Here is a 21,884-nt window from a genome sequence, read left to right on the forward strand (position 1 = left end):
TTTATAGGAGAGTCTTACCCTCATCAAATCATAAAATTTAATGCAAAGTAAGTAGATTTAGACTAGCATAGGTGATGTGTCTAATGATGGTTGAGTGAGAGAATTTGTTGAGTGAAGTGAGAGGATTTGTTGAGTGATTTAGGGGATTTTGTGTAAAAAAAATATGTACTTTTGCTTGTTTAACAAGCAAGCTTCTTACATGAAAGTGATGTGACCTTTTCGATGACACATTCTCGATTAAACCATTCCCGAGTATTGTCGGCTAATAACTGGTCGAATAATAAAAATCTCCCAATTTTGGTTTACGGTTAGAACTTCGAAACACGGAATTCAGATTGAAAAATATTTAGAAATGCGTTCTGAACGAACTTGATGTTTATCTTGACTGAAAATAACATTTTGAAGGCAATGGCGCAATCGGAATTTTGATTCCGAGTTACGGAACTTAATAACACGTTATTGGGCCGAATAGTGGTGAATTTGAGCCCGACAGCAGCTCAAAAACTTTCCATCACAGAAAATTACAAAAATTTACCACAAAATAGGAAGTCAAAAACAAGACTAACACTCAACTACGGTTTAGTCTAACTCAATACCGATTAATCATTGTTAAAATAAATAATTAATAAAACATACACAGAAAATTCACGGTGTTACAGTTACACCTTATGAAGAAGCGACTTTGTGTTTGAAAACATATAGGGAAGGAATAGTGACTGTTATGAAACTTGTGACTCTTAATAAACATGTGACTATTGATAACCATTAAGTTGTTCCTTATTCTGAATGTTCAAATCACATTATTTTGGAGGAATATAAGAAGTGAATTGTCTGATGTAATGAATTTTTTGTAGTAAATATGCAATATGTACATTATTTGTAATTGAATTACAAAAAAATAGTAGATTAAGATAAAAAGGAGAAAAAAGAATAATCTTAAATTAATGATGATAGTTCTTAAAGTAATAATGATACTATTCTTAATAATATGCTTAATGAAGAAACAACTCAGGAATTGAAAAACAAATAGTAAAGAAATAGTGATCGTTATGAAAAGTATAAAAAACTCAATTTCCATATATTATTTTATCCTCTTCACTCTAAGTTAAGTTTAAAGTTGAAGAAAATAGTCAATTTGTCATATATTTAGAAAAATGCATTTCTGTTGTCGCATATGACTAAAGCCAATGGATTGCTTTAAAGAAGCAAGTTTTAATGCTTTCACAAACTAATAAAAGATATGTTAATGTCATGTGAAAACTCAAAGTATAGCTTTTTAAAGGTCTCACCTTTTATTCTCTTTTATGATAAAAACTTTAAAAAATATATAAGTATAAAGTTAACCGATAAATAAAGAAATAAATTTATAGTTGTGTATGAAAATAATTACTTAAAAATATAAATTGCAATAACAAACAAATGTAAATGCATGGAATCTATATTATATTCATGTTGCAGTCCAAGCAATAAGTTACAAAATATTTTGTGTAACATATCCATATTATTAAAATCAACTCTATAACAAGTTTTATCTTCTTAAAGCTATATTTTTTATTAAATTTATATATTGTATTTCTTATATTTATACACTTTATATCCGATAAAATAATAATGTAAGCATTTTTATTTTTTTATAGAGTGTCATGCTACTATTTATAAATAATACTTTGAATAAAACTGTGACAAAAACATAGATAGATATAATAGTGAAATGAAATAACAAGATAAGGAAGGAAGAAAAATGAACGCCATATTCTGCGCCACCATTACTTATCCTCTGCATCGCATTCGAGCTTGTACTGTTCGTTGTGTCTCTCAGGTTTCACTTCCTGTTAATGTTAACAACAACAACATTCACCATTCCATTCCCAACCCCTTCGTTCCTCAGGTGCTTATACCTTCTTTCTCTTTCTGCTTCACTGCATTTTTTTTCTGTTCTTATTTATATATTTATTTTCTGAATTTGTTTCTGCTTTTTACTTTATGCATTGAAATTATGGGGAAAAATGAGTAGTTTTTGGTTCTACATAGAGTGTGGTATTCGTAGGTCTTTGAGAATGAAAATTACTTTACTTGAATGTGCAAAACTGATAGTTGAAATCCAATTATGAATTATTGGGGTCCCTTTGTTTCGGCTAATTTAAATAAAATATCACTGTTCACATTGTTGACATTTTAATGTTTGTTTAGTTGAACTTTTACTTGAAAAACTTCTAACCGGAAAAATAGCTGAAGTTGACCGTAATGTTTTTTTCTTTTCAAAATCACTTTTTTTTAAGCATAAATAAAGTGGCTTTTAATTTCTTCTCTAAAAGGGTATAGTATATATGAAAATGTTTTCATTGCTGAAAGTGTTTCATCTCTCTCTGGTTTGTTGGGAGCAGTGAATTGGTCAGAGTGCGAGTGCAAGTACAAGAGAGTTTTATTTTTACTTTTTGATTATTCTGATGTGGAGGCTGGTATTTGTCTTACATGCTGAAAAGGTTAATGGATTGGGCAAGTACAGTAATGGTTTCCTTTTCTTGAAGTGCAGGTTGTGGAAGCAGTGGATTCTCTGTATTCAGAGTTCAGGGCTGTTGATAATTTGGTTGCTTGCAATACAACCCGCGTCCTTAAAGCTTTCCAGAATGCACGTGTTGGATCTCATGTAAGCATGCCCGTGGCTGTGGGTTTAAGGCTGATAGTAAATATTCACAATTATGATTGGAATTGGTAAATAATTTTGTTGAGCCATTTGGCAGATTCTGGTGTGCTTTTTGAAAATAATAGAGTCATAGTGAGAGAGTCGAGAGAAGGCATAAGTGGTAAAGTAGAGTATAAAGGGATGTTTTGTAATCAAATAATTTGCTTGTAAACAGAAGTAAAACTGATTATATGAAATGCATATTTAGTAAGATCCATGTTAGCATTGACTTATATGTGAAAATTAAATGTCACACCATATGAAAAGTCACATAATTGAGGTACCTTAGATTTATGATACAGACTGATGGAGAAATAGAGGAAGGTGTAAATCATATGATTCAAATCGGTGGATAGTGTTACCAAAAGTTACCTATCAAACTAAAAGAAAAGTTTAAAACTTGGTATGCTTTATGGTACTGATACTGAATGTTTGCTAGTAAAGTTCCAACAATGGCATATGATGAGTGTGGTAGAGATGAGATTGTTGCAGACATACAAGAAAAGATAAGAATAATATTAGGAATGAACGTATTATATGATAAGTAAGAGTTACCTATTGAGGAAAATATGGTATAAGCATGCGTAAGATGGTGTAGATGTTGAGAACATTAGTAGAAGCCTCTCTTAGAAGAGTCGACCATATGAGAATTATTTGGTTTTTGGTAGAACATGGTGATTCATTTCATCCATGTAGCCTCCGTCACCTAGTGGGAAAAGACTTTGATTGTTGTTGGATAGATTATGATAGTATTGTATTATTTGGGCAATTTGAGCAAAAGCATTGCAAAAGTAGGAAACTCATAGCTTAATGCCTTTAAACACAGTTTTTTTGTGCTCTATCATAAATTCAATAGTAAGGTGATTGAGTGGGTAGTTCCATGTTTAATCACTATTATCTTTTTTTAATGTAAATTACCATTCTGTTTGAAGCCCTTGGCAGTTGATACAATCAGATAGCCGTACTTATTTGTTTTAAGAGTTATTTTCTGTATTTTCCGATTTTAATTGGTTGTTGTCATGCACATTAATATCAGCACTTTGGTGGTTGCACTGGTTATGGCCATGATGAAGCTGGGGGGCGTGAGGCTCTTGACCAGGCTTTTGCAGAAATTGTTGGGGCTGAGTCAGCTATTGTTCGTTCACAGGTTCTCAGTTCTCCATGTTATTTTTTTATCACATTTACTTCTTCGTTCTTACTGAACTTCATAATATAGAAGTCATAATATTATCCTGTCAACAGTTCTTCTCAGGTACTCATGCTATCACATGTGCTTTATTTGCCCTCCTGAGACCTGGGGATGAGGTAACACTTTGTTTTTATGACATTCTCTACTCTTCATTAGTTTCTTGCAGTTTATCTAATAGGAAAAAACTAGATAAAGTTCTTTACATTCTTTTAGGTTTGTTCTCAAATAACACATAAATAATATGTATATTATTTCTCGCACCTGATCAATGGAAAACTAAAAAAAAAAGAGGATGAAATGACTTAAACATAACACGCATGCCATGTATTTATTGGATAGAAGTACCACACACACATTAAGAACTATACACAAGTTTTTTCCTATAAAATATTGTACTGTTGAGTTTGTAATTTGAATATGGTTTAGACTAATATAGCTATCAGCTTTTGGCAGTTGCTGGTGCTCCCTATGATACCCTAGAGGAAGTAATTGGGAAAAGGGACTCTGGTGGATTGGGCTCCCTCCAAGATTTTGGGGTGAAGTACCGAGAAGTTCCAGTATGTTACTATTTTACTATATTTTTCTGCTGTATTTAGTTAGGCATCTTTAGCCGACCTCACCTAGTGAGATTAAGGTTTGATTGTTGTTGTTGGTTGTTGTATTTACAATTTAGTTAGTCATCTTTCTTACTTTTCTTTGACATTTTCCCATCAGCTTGCTGAGGATGGTGGACTTGATTGGAATGCACTGATGGTTGCTGTCAAACCCAAAACAAAATGTGCACTCATACAAAGATCATGTGGTTATTCATGGCGTCAGAGTTTGAGCGTTAGTGACATAGGGAAGGCGATAAAAATAATCAAAGTATGGTTCTTAATGTGCTCTTTGCTTTGAAATATAGCATTATACTTTTCAGTTAGTATTATTCTAGCCAACCACTTTGACAGGTCTGAGGTAAAACTTGAAGTGCTTACATATTTTGTACATCTTTGCTTCCAAACTATATTTGATTGCTACCACATGCTCTGACATGATAATTCAAATTTATACCAGCTTCTATGTTTTGGTTAATTCAAGCCCCTGATAAGTTTTTATTATAGAATAAATATTATCAGATAAGAAGAGAAGAGCGCAAAGGGGGATGATTCTAACAAATTTTTTAACAGAAACAACTAAAACCTAAGTGACAGAGCCATGCAACAAATAAATTTAGTTGCTCTGTCTGACTGTCTATCTAAGAAAGATATGACATAAAAATGATGGGTTGAGCACCAAAGGGATGGACCCTTTCCAAACAAATTCAATGTCGGAAATGAGTCATTGAAATTTTTTTAGTGACACTGTAGAATATTTTAAGGCGTCAGTGATAGGATTTTAAGCCTGAGCTTAGAAGTTATTAATTTTTTATAAGGGAGAAAATTACAAGAGGATACGAGATCCCCCCAGACACAAAGAAACACCTAGAAACTGGTCAAAAGGGACATGCAGCAAAGCATGCCAATCTCCCTGCATATATACCATACTAACACCGCTTTAAAGCCCATGGTTTTACACCAGAGTGAACTCAAAAGTTATTAATTAAGCATATGGTTACTTCGGTAAATCCCCTTGATTTTTTATCATGAAATTTTCACTTGATGGCATGTCATCTCATTTTTAAGTGCAGAGATATCAGAAGGGAATGAGATACCAAAGAGACATATTAAGATTCTATGTGCATTGTACAAAAAAGCATCTTAATAATTGATTAGTCTGTGCTATTCTCCTGTAACTTTCTACTCATGAACATGTACATATGCACAACCATGTTTTCTCATTTAAAAGGAGAAAAAAGAAGACTAAAGTGATATTACTGTTCTTATAAGTGTATAGCAGAAAATATTTTCTCAGCAGTTTAATAGTCAGCACTGTTCTCCTTTAACCTTCTAATTCATGGTATTTTTCACTCAATGTTATGCTCTTGCACATATACAGATGCAAAATCCTGGTTGCTTAGTCATGGTGGACAATTGCTATGGTGAATTTGTCGAAAGCATTGAACCTCCCATGGTGGTATGTGATAATGTGACACACTTTGTTGTTTTATTCCAAGGATGTAGTTTCACATTGTACATTGGTGAGCAGGGTGCAGATCTGATTGCAGGCAGTTTGATAAAGAATCCTGGTGGAACAATTGCACCATGTGGTGGATATGTTGCTGGGAGAAAAAAATGGGTTGAGGCAGCTGCTGCTCGTCTTTCTGCACCTGGCCTTGGTGTGGATTGTGGTGCAACCCCGGGTGATATCATGCGAGCCTTCTTCCAAGGATTATTTCTTTCGCCTCAAATGGTTGGGGAAGCAACCAAGGTACTAGATTGTTCATTTCAGCATGTCAAATTGTTCTTTTTTTGCTTTGTTCTGGTTGAGACTTTCTGTATTCTGTGTAAGGGTTCCCTCCTGATTGCTGAAGTTCTGGCATCTCAAGGATATAAAGTACAGCCACTTCCCCGTGTCCCCCGAAGTGATACTGTTCAGGTTTTCTTACTCATTATGTTTGATCATTTTCTTTCTGTATGAAATATGTATAAAGTTAATGGCAGCACTAACAAGAATGTGTTGCTGGTAGAATCTGTTGTTGATGTCTCAACCAGTCAATTAGGAGTTTTTTAATTATATATATATATATATATATATAAGATGATAATTATTCAAATGGAACGTGAAATTCATCTTCAATGCTAATAGGCTGTACAGCTTGGGAGCCGTGAGCGTCTTCTTGCTTTCTGTGAAGCTGTTCAGAGAAGCTCACCTGTAGGTTCATATACCAAACCAGTTGCTGGTACCACTCCTGGATATGCATCAGAGGTCTGCTCAGATTTATGTCCACATTTTACTCACAAGTTTATGTTTTGAGCCTTTTAGGATGTTTATTACTTTGCTTGTCTTCTAACCGATATTCATGACCCTTTCTTTCATGCCAATCTCAGGTGATCTTTGCTGATGGAACCTTCATTGATGGGAGTACTAGTGAGCTTTCATGTGATGGACCTCTTAGAGAACCATTTGCTGTATTCTGCCAGGTAGGTTCATTCATATCATATATTACTAAACATGATTTGCACTTATCGTTTATGGCTGGTTTCTGAAGGCCACACTACACTTTTGGTTATGTATCTTTATTTAATGTTTCAATTTGATTTATTTAATCAAATACTCAATTTGGTCCTTTAAATTTTCAATTTGCATTATTTGACAATTTAAACACTTACAATGGGCTATTTTGAAGACAAAAGCAATGTTTAAAGCGCAATCTTATGGCGATTTCCCAAAATTTCATTTGACACAATAAAACAGTAAATTGCTAGTCTTCAAATTGACTAAAAGGGTATAGTTGAAACAATTTTAAAAGTTAAAGAACCAAATCAGGTCCCCTATTAAATAAAAGACCAAATTGACACTTTAAATAAAGATAAAGTACCAAAAAGTGTATTTTAGCCTTCCCTGAATTTTACCTATGATCTTAATTTCATTTTCCAAATGCAGGGTGGCACTCATTGGACTCAATGGGGACTAGTCCTAGGAGAAGTTTTGAAATCTATAGATGGAATATAATTTTTTTGTCAGTAACTTCATATTCAAAGGATGATATAAATTCAGATGGTACAATTATACACTACAAGAAATTCTTTGTATAACAAGATCACTGGACTACTGCTGAGAGAAACAACAACTAAAGCTTATTTTCGGAGCTCTGGTCCATCATTGTGCAGGTTCTGGTTTTTTTTTTACCTCGTTCAAAAAGGATCTGTTATTCATAGTCTTCTTACACTAGTAGATTGATTGCTATCTAGTGTTTAACTAGATGATCATACCATCTTTTCTGTCAGAAGCAAGCTTCCTGTCATCAAATTTGACTCTGTACTTTTTCCTGATCCATTTCAATATTGACAAGAATTGTGGAAGTTCAATATATTGATTTTCTCCATTTTGCATGTTTTGTTGTTATTAGTTCAACCTGTCTGTAAAATAAGTTATGTTACATAATTTTTAAGAGTGATTTGTCCAGGCCTCGGTCATTACAATTAAAAGCCACCACTAATTTTTGAAGTCTAGTTAAGAATATTTAAGCCACAAGTATCCTCCATCTAATGGAACTAATCATAATCATCATTACGAGGGACAAAGTTCTTCGGGACGAGTAATTAACACAGCTGAATTCTAAGATATTCAAACTTGAAATCTCTGATTAAGTTACAACAACTCCTCACCAGTTTATTGAAGTAGATTCATTGGTGTTTCTCCATCCATGTTAAGGTAACTAACTTATTGTTGTAAAAGTATAAGTAATTAAATGACACTGTTAGGAAGTGTCTAAATAAAATATTTTAAAAATTGGAATTCTCCCAAAAAGGTATATTTGGAAATCATGGATTCTGTGTTTTTGGAAAGTGTGTCACATGATGTGGAACTGAAATGAATTTGCTTACATAATTCCTAATTTCCAAGCATTGGAGCTGACCATCTGTTAATAAAGTGTTAGATAGATATATTTTACACATTACCTAAATATACATTTAAGTAACGTTAATCTTGTATTTATTTATGCCACAACATTAAAATGAAAGTACGTTAAAAATAGAATAAGACCAGATATAATCAAGTAGTACAATAGTTTATGAACCCAATTTTAATTTCTACATGATGTGAAGTAATGCTAAATATTAGCAATTTGGCACAATTATTTAAGAAAAATGATTTATACTCGTAAAAAGTCAGAAAAATCCTCATAACCATGAGAGTGACGTGTGCTATCAACTCTAAGTTGAAAGTGACATATATGCTATACTATATGTGAGTAGGATATGACCCTACTCGCTCACCCAACATGATTTGATGATGATGTGTTTAAATAGGGTCAAGTCTCATTGGGTCTAGGTTCAAGTTCAAAAATTAAATCCAGACAATATTTAGGATCTGGTAAGGACCAAGCATGACCCGGGCCGACATGTCTCATGGTCACTTGTTCATCATATTTATATATGTCTCTATTCAAATGTGTACAGAATAATGATACCCTTTTTAGTCGAAAGTATTATTGATTCTCTAATTTTTTTCAGCATATATACATGATTAATAATATATATATATATCATTTTATATCTCAAATTAAAAATTCACAATAATAAATAATATCAAGAAGACTTTATATAAAATGAGTATACATTATATTTAATGGAGTCTAGGTCGGGTTCAGGTTTAAATGTTGACTCAGTTGATACTTATGGTCAGGTTAGCTTTGGGTCTAGGGTTGGGGTCGAGTTTAGAAAAATGACATGACCAATATTTAGGCTATGTTTGGTTGGGGTAAAAAGTGAAGGAAAGAAAACGATGGAAGAGAAAATGGATGAATTTGTGTTTTTCCTCTTTTGGTTTACAAAGAAAAGTAGAGTGGAAAGAAAAATGTTGTATGACCCCACAAAAAAACTTTTTCACCCATGGTAGAGAGAATGTGATGAGAAAACAACCACCCATGAATGATGTACTATGATACGGGGTAAACAAACACAATAGATTAAGTGACCTTGAAATTTATGTAAATAATATTTTAATTAATTAATTTTAATATAAATATATTCTTATACATCATTATCTATAATATTTAATTCTAAAATAAAAGTGAATATTTGTATGTTAATATTTGTATATCTTTAATTATGAATATTTATATCATTTTGTCTCATCATATATTTTCTTTCCTTTCTCTATTCTCTTTTTTCTCCTTCATATCAAACAACTAAAAAATCATTATACTTTCCATTGTTTTTCTTTCTTCAAACTTTCATTCCTTAAGTTTTCTTTCCTCTTATTTTCTCTCACAAACCAAATATAGTGTTAGGGTTAGGTAAGGACAAATTGATAGGAATTATTCTTATAGGAATAGTTTTACTTGTAGTTTTTGCCCTTCATACGTGTACTTTCCTTTTATAGAAATTCTGGTAATGACAGTTAAGATAGTTGGCTATAAATAGCAATTTTTAACTGTTTTGATTCTCGGGATCCTTTCATTCCATAGGATTCCATGTTCTTGCTCTATTGTTGCTTCGAATTTTGTGCAATTTCTAGAATTACTATTTCATTTTTATCAATTGGTATCAGATTGGTTCTTCCTTGGACACTAACACGCTTCCATGGCTGATTTGACAAGAATTCAAGATCCGATGAGGGAAATTGAAGAAAGATTGGAAAGTCGAATATCGGCGAAAATAGAATCAAAGATGGTGGAACTTGCTGCTTCAAATCGGAAATCCCTTAGTGATTCCTTGAAACTCACGATGGAAGATTTACTCCAGAATACCAGAGATGATATTGGTGAGTCAACTCGTTCTAGGGATGGAAATTCTAGTGAGAAAGCTCTTAATTCGAATTATTCTTGTGGTACTCGTTTATCAAGAATTGATTCTCCATGATTCAATGAGGATAATGTGAGGCAATGGATTTATCAATGTGAAACATGGTTCTTAATTGATGGTACACCTCAGGAAGTGAAGGTGAAATTAGTTGTAGTTCATTTTGAAGGTAGAGAGAGCTTTACAATGGCATCATGCTTTTGTTAAGTTGTTATGGTCAAGTTCATGGCCAGATTGGGCTGAATATGTAAAGATGTTGGTGGAGCGATTTGGGGAGGTCTGTGATGACCCCATGGTAGATCTTATGAACTTGAGGCTAAAGGCCTTGTGGCTGATTATCATGAACAATTTGATACAATAATCATCAGGCTAGAATTATCTGAGGAATACATACTTAGATGTTTCTTAAGGGGCTTAAAACAAGATGTCCAAATGATGGTTAGAATGTTCCAACCACAGTCAGTTAGGAATGCCTTTTCTTTAGCAAAAGTGTATTAGTCTTCTCAAATCTCGAATTCATTGTTGTCTCTTCATGCCACGAATAGTAAGCTTCCTATTCTAGCCAAACCTTCTCTCCCTAATAAGCCTTTTCTTGCAACTGAGCTGCCAAAGGAGTTGCTTAACCAGAAGTCTAAACCTGCACGAAGTTTGACTCCATCTTATATGAATGAACGAAGAGCTAAGGGCTATGTTATTTTTGTGATGCACTCTTCACTCTGGAGCACAGCTTGTCACACAAGAAATTGCATCTCCGTGTTAGGGAAGTTGAGGATGGTGGTGATGAGGTTCTTGAGCTAGAGGAAGTTAAGCATGAGACACAGAATTAAGGTGAACCGCAAATCTCTGTTAATGCTCTCACTAGGATGGCAAGTTTCAGAACAATGAGGATTACAGGGCATTATAACAAGAAGTCACTACACATTCTGATTGATATTGGAAGTACTCATAACTTCCTGGATATTCAAAAATCTAAGACATTAGGCTACAAGATTAAGAAATTGGAGCCATTAATGGTCACTGTAGTTGATGGCAATAAACTATAAATTTCTACAGTAGTAAGGGACTTCTCTTGGACCATTCAGCATACAACTTTTGTTTCAGATATGATGTTGATTCCCTTAGGCTGCTGTGATTTGGTGTTGGGCATAGAAGGGTTGGTGACATTGGGAGACATTACCTGGAACTTTGACAAATTAACAATGGACTTCATTGTGCATGGGATAAGGCATGTTCTTAGGGGCTCTTCTAATAATGGTGTTAAAACTATAAAAAAAACAATTTGAAAAAGTTTTAGCAGAGGGAGTTCAATTGTCAATGCTCTAATTGTGCTCTGTAGATGGAGAATTGTTATATTCCCTTACCACTCATGTTGAGAAGCCTCCTATTTCAGCTCAATTATTAGGTCAAGTATTGGAGAGGTTTGCTGAGGTTTTTCAAGAACCTACACAATTACCCCCTATGAGGGATGGACATAATCACCAAATTCTACTCTTGCAAGGTACCACCCCAGTAAACAAGAGGCCTTATAGATATGCTAAACACCATACAGACATTATTGATGAACTGGTGCAGGATATGTTACATTCTGGGATTATTCAGAATAGTAGTAGTCTATATGCTAGCCCTATGGTCTTGGTGGGTAAAAAGGATGACTCTTGGAGACTATGTGTGGACTATAGGGAGTTGAATAAGGGCACTATCAAAGATAGATTTCCTATTCCATTGGTGGAAGACCTTATGGATGAACTACATGGCTCAACAATTTTTTCCAAGCTGGATCTAAGAGCTGGGTAACATCAAATCAGGATGGATCATTCTGACATTCACAAAATTGCATTTAGGACTCATGGAGGTCACTTTGAGTACCTAGTTATGCCATTTGGTTTGACAAATGCCCCTGCAACTTTTCAAGGTCTCATAAATGTTGTTTTTAAAAGATATTTGAGGAAGTTCTTATTAGTTTTCTTTGATGATAAACTCATCTATAGCAAGACTTTGAGTGAACACTTAGAGCATCTCACAAAAGTCTTGTTATTGATGAAAGAAAACTGTTTGTTTGCTAAGAAATGCAAATGCTATTTTGGAGTGGAAATGGTGGAGTATCTAGGCCACTTTATATCGCAGTAGGGTATTGCTACTAATCCTGCAAAAATTGTTGTTGTTAAGGAATGGCCTTTGCCTCAATATTTGAAACAATTGAAGAGTTTTCTGGGATTAGCAGAATATTATAGAAGGTTTGTGAAAGGTTATGATGGAGTGGCTAAGCCTCTAACTGAAATGCTGAAGAATGATAACTTTTGTTGGACATCTGAGGCTAAGAACTCTTTTTGCATCTTAAACAATTGTTGGTAACAGCTCTTGTCCTTGCTTTGCCTGATTTCTCTAAAGTCTTCTTGGTTGAGGTAGATGCTTCAGGGGTAGGATTAGGAGCAGTATTGACGCAAGATCACCATCCTATTGCCTATATCAGTAGATCCTTGAGTATTCAACAACAACCTTTATCAAGTTATGAGAAAAAACTAATGGCAGTTGTTTTTGCTGTACAAAAATGGAGGCACTATTTACTAAACATGCATTTTATCATTAAGATTGATCATAGAAGCTTGAAGTATATGTTGGATCAGAGATTGACAACTGCATTTCAATAAAAATAGCTTATAAAGATTATGGAATTTGATTTTACCATAGAGTACAAGCAAGGCAAGGATAGATATTTTCCATGCATTGTTGGTGCATGAAGTAGAATCTACCCTGGTGGAAAGAATCAAGCAATCTTGGCACAATGATGATGGATTAATCAAATTGAGGAGTCAATTGTCCAATGACCCTTCTTCTCATAAACATTATACTTGGTTGAATGATGAATTGAGGAGGAAGGGTAAACTGGTTATTGGTAAAGATGATCAACTAAGGGAGGATATCCTAAAATGGTTGCACAATACTGCTCTTGGGGGACATTAAGGCAGAATTGCTACCATTCAAAGGAACAAATCTGTGATTTTTTGGAAGGGCTTGAACAAAGATGTGAAGAATTTCATACTTAGATGTCCAATATGCCAAAGATGTAAGTATGAAACTACTCCTACACCAAGTTTGCTTCAACCCCTACCCATTCCAAACCATGTGTGGCAGCATATAACAATGAACTTTATCGAGGGGTTACCTCCATCTTCTAGAAAACAGGTTATCTTTGTTGTAGTAGACAAATTGAGTAAAACTGCTCATTTTATGGCTTTATCTCATCCATATACTACTGCTAATGTGGCTCAGCCGTTCTTGGATAATGTCTTCAAGTTGCATGGTTATCCTGACTCAATCACTAATGACAAGGATCCTATATTCATTAGTAAGTTTTGACAGGATTTGTTTGCCTTACAAGGGGTCCAACTTCAGCTTTCTTCTTCTTATTATCCTCAAACTGATGGCCAGTCTAAAGTAGTGAATAGATGTTTGGAAACACACTTAAGGTGTATGTGCTTTGATACTCCTCAACAATGATTCAAGTGGCTGCCTTTGGCCGAATGGTGATATAATATCACTTTTCATGCCTCTATCTAGGCTATACCATATGAGATAGTGTATGGCCAACCTCCACCAGCCTATCTCTCTTACTTACCTGGTGAATCTAAAATTGAATTAGTGGACAAGAGCTTGAGCAAAAGGGATGAAATGTGGAAAGTGTTGAAATTCCATCTCAGAAGGGCACAAGACAAGATGAAACAGATTGCAGATAAACATAGAGTTGATAGGCAGTTCTCGGTTGGTGATTTAGTCTATGTGAAATTGCATCCATATAGGCAGGTTTTAGTGGAAAATAGACCCAATGCTAAGTTTGCTCCTAAATATTTTGTCCCTTATCCCATTGCTAGCAGAATAGGCAGTGTGGCTTATGCTCTTACTCTTCCTCCATCTTCTAAGATACATCTTGTATTTCATGTTACACAACTAAAGAAACATGTTGGCTTAGTTGTTACTTCTCCTCATCTTCCAATATCAGTTGCAGGCAGTGTGACACACAAGGAACCAAAAGTAATTTTGGATCGAATGACTGTGAAGAGGAAGGGTTAGGCTGTAACTATGGTGTTGGTAAAATGGAAGCATCAACTATTGGAAGATGCCACTTGGGAATTCTTTTATGATGTGAAGAAGAAGTTCCCAGATTTCAATCCATGAGGTCGTGGATCATCTTAAGAGGGGATATTGATGGGGATTATTCCTATAGGAATAGTTTTACTTGTCTTTTTTGCCCTTCATACGTGCACTTTCCTTTTATAGAAATTCTGGTAATAACAGTTAAGACAGTTGGCTATAAATAACAACTTCTAACTGTTTTGATACTCGGTCATTGTTTTCAGAATTTACACTTCTTGTAATATTTCCTCTCAATCTAATAACACTGATTCTCGGGATCGTTTCATTCCATAGGATTCCATGTTCTTGCTCTATTCCTTCTTCGAATTCTCTACAATTTCTAGAATCACTATTTCATTCTTATCAATCCTTAATCTAACTCATGTTCACCCATACACTATACAATAGTTAAAAAATAGAATAATTTATTAGGAGAATATAATATTATTTATTTAATTTTTTTTGTGAGATATTTCATTTTTTATTTTCTTATCAATATTTATTTCTTTTATTGATCATTTAATGTTTATTAGCATTCATAAAAATAAAAATTAATTGAATAATTTTAGTAAATTACACTAACGCACCTAAATTTTATTATTGAAATTACATAAAGCATCTCTTTCTTTTTATTATACACAAACTATCCTTATTTACACAAATTACCATCTTTTTTTGTTTATACTCTTATCTGTATAAGACATTGTATTTATCTTTCCTACATGAATAGTCAATATAATATATGAATATAATTATGGATAGTTTATATAAGTGGAAAAGTGGAGAGAGTTTGTATAATTTTTATTAAAATTTAGGGTATATCAATCTAATTTACTCTATTAGCTTATTTTTAGAATTATTTTTTAGAAAGATATTTTAATATTTTCCCCAAAAGATTCAGTAATCAAATAAATTATAAATGGAAATTTGAGTCATTTGACCATCACTATTTTCAAACACGTGTGGCCGTTTATATCCAATACCAGAGAAGATCATGCATCCATTCTGTTGGACCCTCTATAATTTAATAATATTTTATTTTATTTTAATTAAAAAATAATTAAGATTTGAACTGTTAAAAATTATTTTTAAGACAACATCTTCTAGATGATCGTACAATCTATCAACCGAGGGTATGTGAGACCATAAATTTATTAGTATATGACTCAGTTGCATTATACATTCTCCACCTTCACAAGGAGGAGGACGAAGAAGCAAAGGAAAGCGTTGAACCCTGGTAAAATCTCCATTCTAATTTTACCCTTATGTTTGTTTAACTTATTCAACTCATTCAATTTTATTGCTATGTCACGATGAATTGAAAACAATGTGCTTTTTCTTCAGTTGAGTAGTTCTGATCCATGTGATCGAGGGTAAAGTTTTGTACATTAGGTCAAATGTTGGTTTTCTCTTGTGCTTGATTCATATTACATTATATCTGTGGTTTTAAGAAATGATTTGTTTTCCTAGGTGATGATGTTCCTGTTTGTGATATTTTGATATTGTATAGTCATGCACTCACATAGGCTGAGACAAGGTTTTGTTTCAGTGTTCTAAGATTTACTGAGATATCAGAGAACACTCATCATCGCCATTTGTGTTGTAATTTAAGGATCAATTATTGGATACAACTTTGATTTGTGCCTCTATTGAACGTTTTGTCAATTTATCTTGTAATTTTGAGTTGGCTGCTAAAGTTCAACTTCTATCGTCGTGATTAATTTGATGGAAAGGGAGTAAGATCCGGTCGTAAAAAGAATCACAGTGGTAGAAAATACAATGTTGGAGGGTTTAATCAATCTTGAAGTACTGTTGGGAGGGGGGAGGGGGGAGGGGGATATAAGAGAGTCCTATGGATCTTCTGAGGAAAAGTAGTGAAGTACGTGAGTTCCATGTTCAAACTTGAAAGATGGTCAAGATATTGACTCGATACAACTAGTTTTTGTTGTTTTGATTTGGGCAAGACAAATTCTTAACTGTTGAAATTTGTACATCATATTTTATATTGGTACAAATTCAGGATAATTAGCATAGTCGAATCTGATTACTTTGTTCATATTTATATTAAATTATAAGCAGTTTATTAGCCTTTGTTAAAACGGCTTGTGTATTGCATTGGAGTCCTCCATGTTGTTCTTGATATTATTATCTTCAGATAAGTTCCCTTAATTATTAGTCATCCTTTTGCAGACTCAATATCCAGAAAATTCTTCCAAGCTCAACAGCAGAGACAATTAAAATGCATCCGGCACAGATCATTTTATGGGGATCAACTTTGTGTGTCATGTTAGCGGTGCACTTTTCTATGAAACTACTCTCAGGACATGTTTTAAACTGGAAAAGGCCAAAGGAGCAAAAAGCCATTGTAATTATCATCCTTATGGCCCCATTATATGCTGTGGACTCCTATGTTGGTTTGTTAAACTTTTTTGGAAGCGAAACATTCTTCACATTTTTAGACTCAATTAAAGAGTGCTATGAGGCTCTGGTAAGATTTTTATACTTTTAAATTGGAATTTTTATAACTTTTCAATTTAGTAATTTAGTATAGTGCAACTTACTCAGTGTATTACCTACAGGTGATAGCTAAGTTCTTAAGTTTGATGTACAGTTATTTGAACATTTCCTTGAGTAAGAACATAGTGCCGGATGAGATCAAAGGAAGAGAGATTCACCATTCATTTCCAATGACTCTTTTTCAGGTGGTTTATGCTTATCAAATTTTTTAATGTTCTAATTAAAAAATATCTTCTGCATGATTATGTTTGCAGAAACGATGTGTCACATATGAATAAGTTTTTGGAGTTTTGGGTTTGTGGTCTCTTGGACCATGTGCAATGAGAAATGTGTGCTTTATTCATTAGTATCAATAACTAGGATGCTATTTGTCACTGTCTGTGACTAGTGATGAGTTTGCATTGATCCAGAATGTATTGTGATTCTTAAAGTCATAATGCTATAATCATGCTGAGACCATATTGAATGTTTTTCCTTCAATGTGACAACTAGGTTTTGGTAACAATTTTATTGTAAAACAGAAAAATATTTCATCAGAGGACAATGATTATATTTATTTTGAAGTTTAAGCCTACAAGTTAGAATACATGCTTTCAATACTGAGCCTTTCCCTCTCACATGAAACCATTTTTTTGCTGTGGCCCGAGGAAGTAATGGATCTAGTTATTTGGTTCTGTTGCCTACCTTATGCAGAAAATTGTATGTCCTTCATAAAGATGTGTAGAATCGCCAGAAAATCAAAGTATAATGCACTTGATTCATCATTTAAGCTAATTAGACGGATCAATGTATTATTTTCACTTCCATAAATATTTTACATATAACTGAAGCTAAAAGTCATCATGGCCATCATATGCAGCCTCATACTACTCATTTGGACCATCATACACTTAAGCTTCTAAAATCCTGGACCTGGCAGTTTGTTGTGCTGCGCCCAGTGTGCTCTATCTTGATGATAACTCTACAGTACTTTGAAGTATATCCGAGTTGGGTGAACTGGACAATCACAATCGTTCTAAACATTTCAGTGACACTTGCACTGTATTCTCTTGTTGTTTTCTACCATGTGTTTGCTAAAGAGTTGGAACCACATAAGCCTCTTGCCAAATTTTTATGCATAAAAGGGATTGTCTTTTTCTGCTTCTGGCAGGTATTTTCCATTCCTTTACCTTTTACATAATTGGTCCTCAATAATATGTTTTTGCATCTGTAAAATATGTACAGTGCTATTCAAAGTCACATTTTCAGATAAATGGTTTGGATTTCAATTTATTTGTCACCGGTGATAGTCTTTAATTGTAGTGCAACAATGGCCTAAGGGATTGGTTCTATATTATGTAAATTAATGACTTACTATTTAGTTTTATTAACTTATTGGTTCTTAGATTATTTGACTTAAGATAGCATATCCAAGATTATGCACACTACATTTCTCTTATCTAAGATTGTTTTGTTTTAAGAAAGTGGTTGTCTCTGTTTAACAGCTGATGTTGTCCAATTATGCAGGGAATTGTGCTTAACCTCTTGTCAAAAATTGGAATAATTCGATCCCGTTTTGCCTGGCTACCTGTGGAACGCATTGAGGAAGGCTACCAAAACATTTTGGTCTGTCTTGAAATGGTTTTCTTCTCTATTTATCAAATGTCTGCATACAGTGTTGCACCATATAAGGCTGATGACAAAACCAGTGTAACTTCAGATAAAAAGTCAAAGTGATAGTAGGACATGGCCTACTCTGTTGAAGTTATCAGTGCATTTACTTTTCAATAACAGCTTCTTGAAACTTCTGAGACAATTGGTATGCACGGGAACATTGGTCAAATATGTAATCTATTGAATAAGATCTAGATACATTGATGTTACTTATAATGATCTTGGATGTTTTACTCAACATTTGTTCTTTGATGCTCAGCTTTCATTGTATTTATACAAGTCTCGGCTGATACTAGGTTCAATTCCTTTTGTTCGTTTTGCATAAACAGCAACCCTTTAGTTGCAAGTTATTTATATTATAACCTCATTAATCATACGACTAGAAAATAAACATGAAATTATTCAGTCCTATTCATTTCGAATTGGCAAAAAAATTTTTGTAATACAGGTAGAAAGATATTATACCAAAAAGCTTTTTTTTTGTCATAGAACAAGAAGCCATCGGCCAAAAAGTTGCTGGCTAAGTTTGATTTTAGCATGAGAACCTTAATCTAGCTTCCTCTGTTTGAGTACGGTGTGAGTGCAAATGTGATATTCTGAAAGGTCCATTTAACATGAACCTCCAAAGGTGACCTTTGGACTTTCCCAAAGAGTACTTCAAAATTCTTCAAAACCCTCTTTCAAGTTAGTTTAAGATCCTCTGGATTGAAAATGAAAAATACATTTGAGAGATATTCCTACTCCAAATTTTAATCACAGTCACACAATCTTGAGATGAGATGTATTTCTATATAATAGTGTGAACACAAACATGATATACTCATGCAGAAATCAGGTAATAGCATAGTGCTAGAAGCTTAAACTTACTTTTTTTGTTTACACTAAAAATATAAGATATACAAAGTCGTTACTGTGGTTTTATATATATATATATATATATATATGATCATTAATAATATTAGTAAAATCAAGTTCTAGGACCTAACGGTCACTACTCAATACACCTCAAGTTGTACCAGTATCTTAGTCATTCCAATCTAACATGGTGAGAGGGCTAAAAGAACAAAGTACATTATATTGGACTATGCCACTATCTTCATAGATTACATATGAAAAAACTCTAGCTATGATGGAGTAAATTCCGTTCTACAGTCGAGATCGAATGAATACTCTCCTTCCATTATTCTTCATGAGATTTATTTCCTTAAAGCCATCGTTTGATTCTTTTGGAGGGTACGATTCCTGAACACGTTTGGTTGATGTTATGAACATCTGCTTTATATTATTCATGTCTTCCTCTACTTCTTCCACCTTTGTTTCAAAATGGATGCCCTTAGCAACATTTAAATCAGGCTTTTTCATGGTCTTTAAAGGTGTTGGCAATGGTATATTTATCAATCCTTCTGGTACCATCTTATCTGCATGCTTCTTACCTGACAAATACCCCAGGCAAGTTAAATGGAAACTAGAAATGCAACAAAAATCATAGACAATACTTAAAAATGTGATATTAAAAGTGAAAGTTAACCACAAACCTCTTCTATCTATAAATTAGTATATTTATATAAATGTATACATATATACACACATACATATACATCTATACATAGCACCAGAGCAGCATACAATATTCTTTTCTGGTTGATATCTTACTCTTAGTAGGCATATTCTGCAAATTTTGGAGTACTCACTGAATGTATTAAAATCTCACTTCATTGTTCGGTTCCCTTTATTGGGCAAGTCATAAAACAAAATAAAAAATTATGATTTAGGCAAGTATGAGAAATCAATAAATGTTTATTATCATAGTGATGACTCCTAATTAGTGAATAGTTATTCTTATGAGATAGGATCAGGGATATGAAAAACCAAGTTATATGAGACTAAATACATCATCTAACAAGTCAGTGAAAAATGGAAAAGACACATCCACTTCAATTCTGCACAAAAAGGCACATAACAGGAAAGGAACCGTGAAATGTAAGGTGCCATGTAACCATAAAACTCCTAGGTACACAAAAGGAACTAACTTTAGCAATTACACGAGGATGCAAAAATACCCAATTGACCCCACAAAAAAAACGAATTTCTAAATGGTCAATGAAATGGCACAATCAGGTAACAACAATTTAGAAACAAAACTCATGTTTTGGATTAATAACAAAGAGATGAGAACTGACCAGGGAGGATTTTGCGGGAGCCATCGATGGCGGAGCCGACGGCGAACTTGACGAGGTCGGCGAGGAGTTGGCTTATCTTATGGCGAAGGGGCAGTTCAGATACGGCGGCAGCATGTGCAGTATTTGTTCCAACCACGGCGGCCATTCCGACGACGGAGATATGGATTAAGATTGAGAAGAAAGAGGGAAGGTATGTGTGGTTATGTAGATTGTGGAATGAGAGCTTTCGGTTTCATTAAGAGGATGAAGGGCCAGATATTTGTAATCTAAGCCTCAATTCATTATTTTTTAGTTTTATCATTAAGATCTTTAATCGAATAGTAAAGTAGATTGACACCCTGAGTTTTAGCAAAATTACATTAATCATTTTTTATTTTTTTACACTTATATAAACTCCTAAAATTTATAATTTTATTACATAGATCACCCCTGCATGAGAAATAAATAAGTGTAACATTTTAAATAAAAAATATGATAAATGCAATTAAGTTAAGCAAAACAAATCAATGTATTTTTATTATTTTTTTGTTTCAAAATGCATCAACAATTCTAAAGATATATTATTTAAATCGCTCTTATAATATATTGTAATGAACCAAAAATATCAAGAGGTATTAACTTACATATTATTTGTACTTATGTCCACAATATATTAGTTTTGTTTAACTAAATTGTATTTATCACATTTTTTTGTTTAAAAGATTATACTTATTTTTCATGCAGTGTAGTCAGTGTAATGAAAGTATAAAAATTAGGGGTTTGTATATATTCAAAAAAAATGAGGAGTGATTTGTGTAATTTCGGTAAAACTCAAGATGTTAGTATAATTCACTCTTAATTTTATTTTATCAATACATATTTTTAGGACAGTCATTAATAAAACTCCCTTTTTAAATTATAAAATATCTTACAATCTCTTAGTTGATTAAGCAAGATAAATGAGGACGTTGATATTGGGTACTTACAAGTCATTATTTTTCTTCTCGTTGGTATCATATTTATGGGAACACAACTTCTTCTGTACAACCTCTACGTGGGCAGTGTTCGAGCTAGTTTACAAACTTATATTTTAATCCACTTAATTTTCTAAACTCACTTTTGAACACACAAAAATGAACTTATAGTAGATGATGTGGTTGCTACCT

The 21,884-nt window shown here is 33.5% G+C and overlaps 3 protein-coding genes across 5 annotated transcripts in view; 2 read left to right on the top strand and 1 right to left on the bottom strand.

The window, feature by feature from the left end:
- Positions 1-18,861, top strand: part of LOC109355113 (transmembrane protein 184 homolog DDB_G0279555-like) — a 26,493-nt gene extending 7,632 nt beyond the window's left edge. Inside the window, exons 3-8 of one of the 2 annotated variants that reach the window (XM_019598061.1) lie at positions 2,896-2,901; positions 15,589-15,626; positions 16,580-16,877; positions 16,969-17,091; positions 17,766-18,056; positions 18,413-18,861. In XM_019598061.1, the coding sequence (XP_019453606.1) occupies positions 16,629-16,877; positions 16,969-17,091; positions 17,766-18,056; positions 18,413-18,622 (873 nt within the window). In that variant the 5' untranslated portion in view covers positions 2,896-2,901; positions 15,589-15,626; positions 16,580-16,628 and the 3' untranslated portion in view covers positions 18,623-18,861. Of the gene's footprint in view, positions 1-2,895; positions 2,902-15,580; positions 15,627-16,579; positions 16,878-16,968; positions 17,092-17,765; positions 18,057-18,412 lie in introns of both variants that reach the window. The other variant, XM_019598062.1, reaches the window with a different exon arrangement.
- Positions 1,699-7,834, top strand: LOC109355112 (uncharacterized protein YnbB-like). Its single transcript, XM_019598060.1, has 12 exons — positions 1,699-1,888; positions 2,534-2,647; positions 3,720-3,830; positions 3,926-3,988; positions 4,316-4,429; positions 4,587-4,736; positions 5,847-5,924; positions 5,997-6,218; positions 6,300-6,386; positions 6,597-6,716; positions 6,839-6,931; positions 7,395-7,834. Exons 1-12 carry the CDS (start codon positions 1,742-1,744, stop codon positions 7,461-7,463), a joined length of 1,368 nt encoding a protein of 455 aa, XP_019453605.1. The 5' UTR covers positions 1,699-1,741; the 3' UTR covers positions 7,464-7,834.
- Positions 19,457-21,004, bottom strand: LOC109355114. 2 transcript variants are annotated; one of them, XM_019598064.1, is made up of 2 exons: positions 20,761-21,004; positions 19,457-19,992 (listed from the first exon to the last, which is right to left on the bottom strand). In XM_019598064.1, exons 1-2 carry the CDS (start codon positions 20,882-20,884, stop codon positions 19,706-19,708), a joined length of 411 nt encoding a protein of 136 aa, XP_019453609.1. In that variant the 5' UTR covers positions 20,885-21,004; the 3' UTR covers positions 19,457-19,705. The 2 variants fall into 2 exon arrangements, with proteins under 2 accessions (XP_019453609.1, XP_019453608.1); XM_019598063.1 differs by having other exon boundaries at positions 20,740-20,994.

The sequence above is a fragment of the Lupinus angustifolius genome, chromosome LG08, assembly GCF_001865875.1.
Source record: "Lupinus angustifolius cultivar Tanjil chromosome LG08, LupAngTanjil_v1.0, whole genome shotgun sequence".
NCBI lineage: Eukaryota > Viridiplantae > Streptophyta > Magnoliopsida > Fabales > Fabaceae > Lupinus > Lupinus angustifolius.

Coding starts and splice junctions, on each gene's coding strand:
- LOC109355112 (XM_019598060.1), top strand. CDS start 1,742: ATGAACGCCATATTCTGCGCCACCATTACTTATCCTCTGCATCGCATT. Junction 1,889..2,533: donor CCAACCCCTTCGTTCCTCAG/GTGCTTATACCT, acceptor CTTGAAGTGCAG/GTTGTGGAAGCAGTGGATTC. Junction 6,219..6,299: donor TGGTTGGGGAAGCAACCAAG/GTACTAGATTGT, acceptor ATTCTGTGTAAG/GGTTCCCTCCTGATTGCTGA.
- LOC109355114 (XM_019598063.1), bottom strand. CDS start 20,884: ATGGCCGCCGTGGTTGGAACAAATACTGCACATGCTGCCGCCGTATCT. Junction 19,993..20,739: donor CTCCCGCAAAATCCTCCCTG/GTCAGTTCTCAT, acceptor GGTATTTGTCAG/GTAAGAAGCATGCAGATAAG.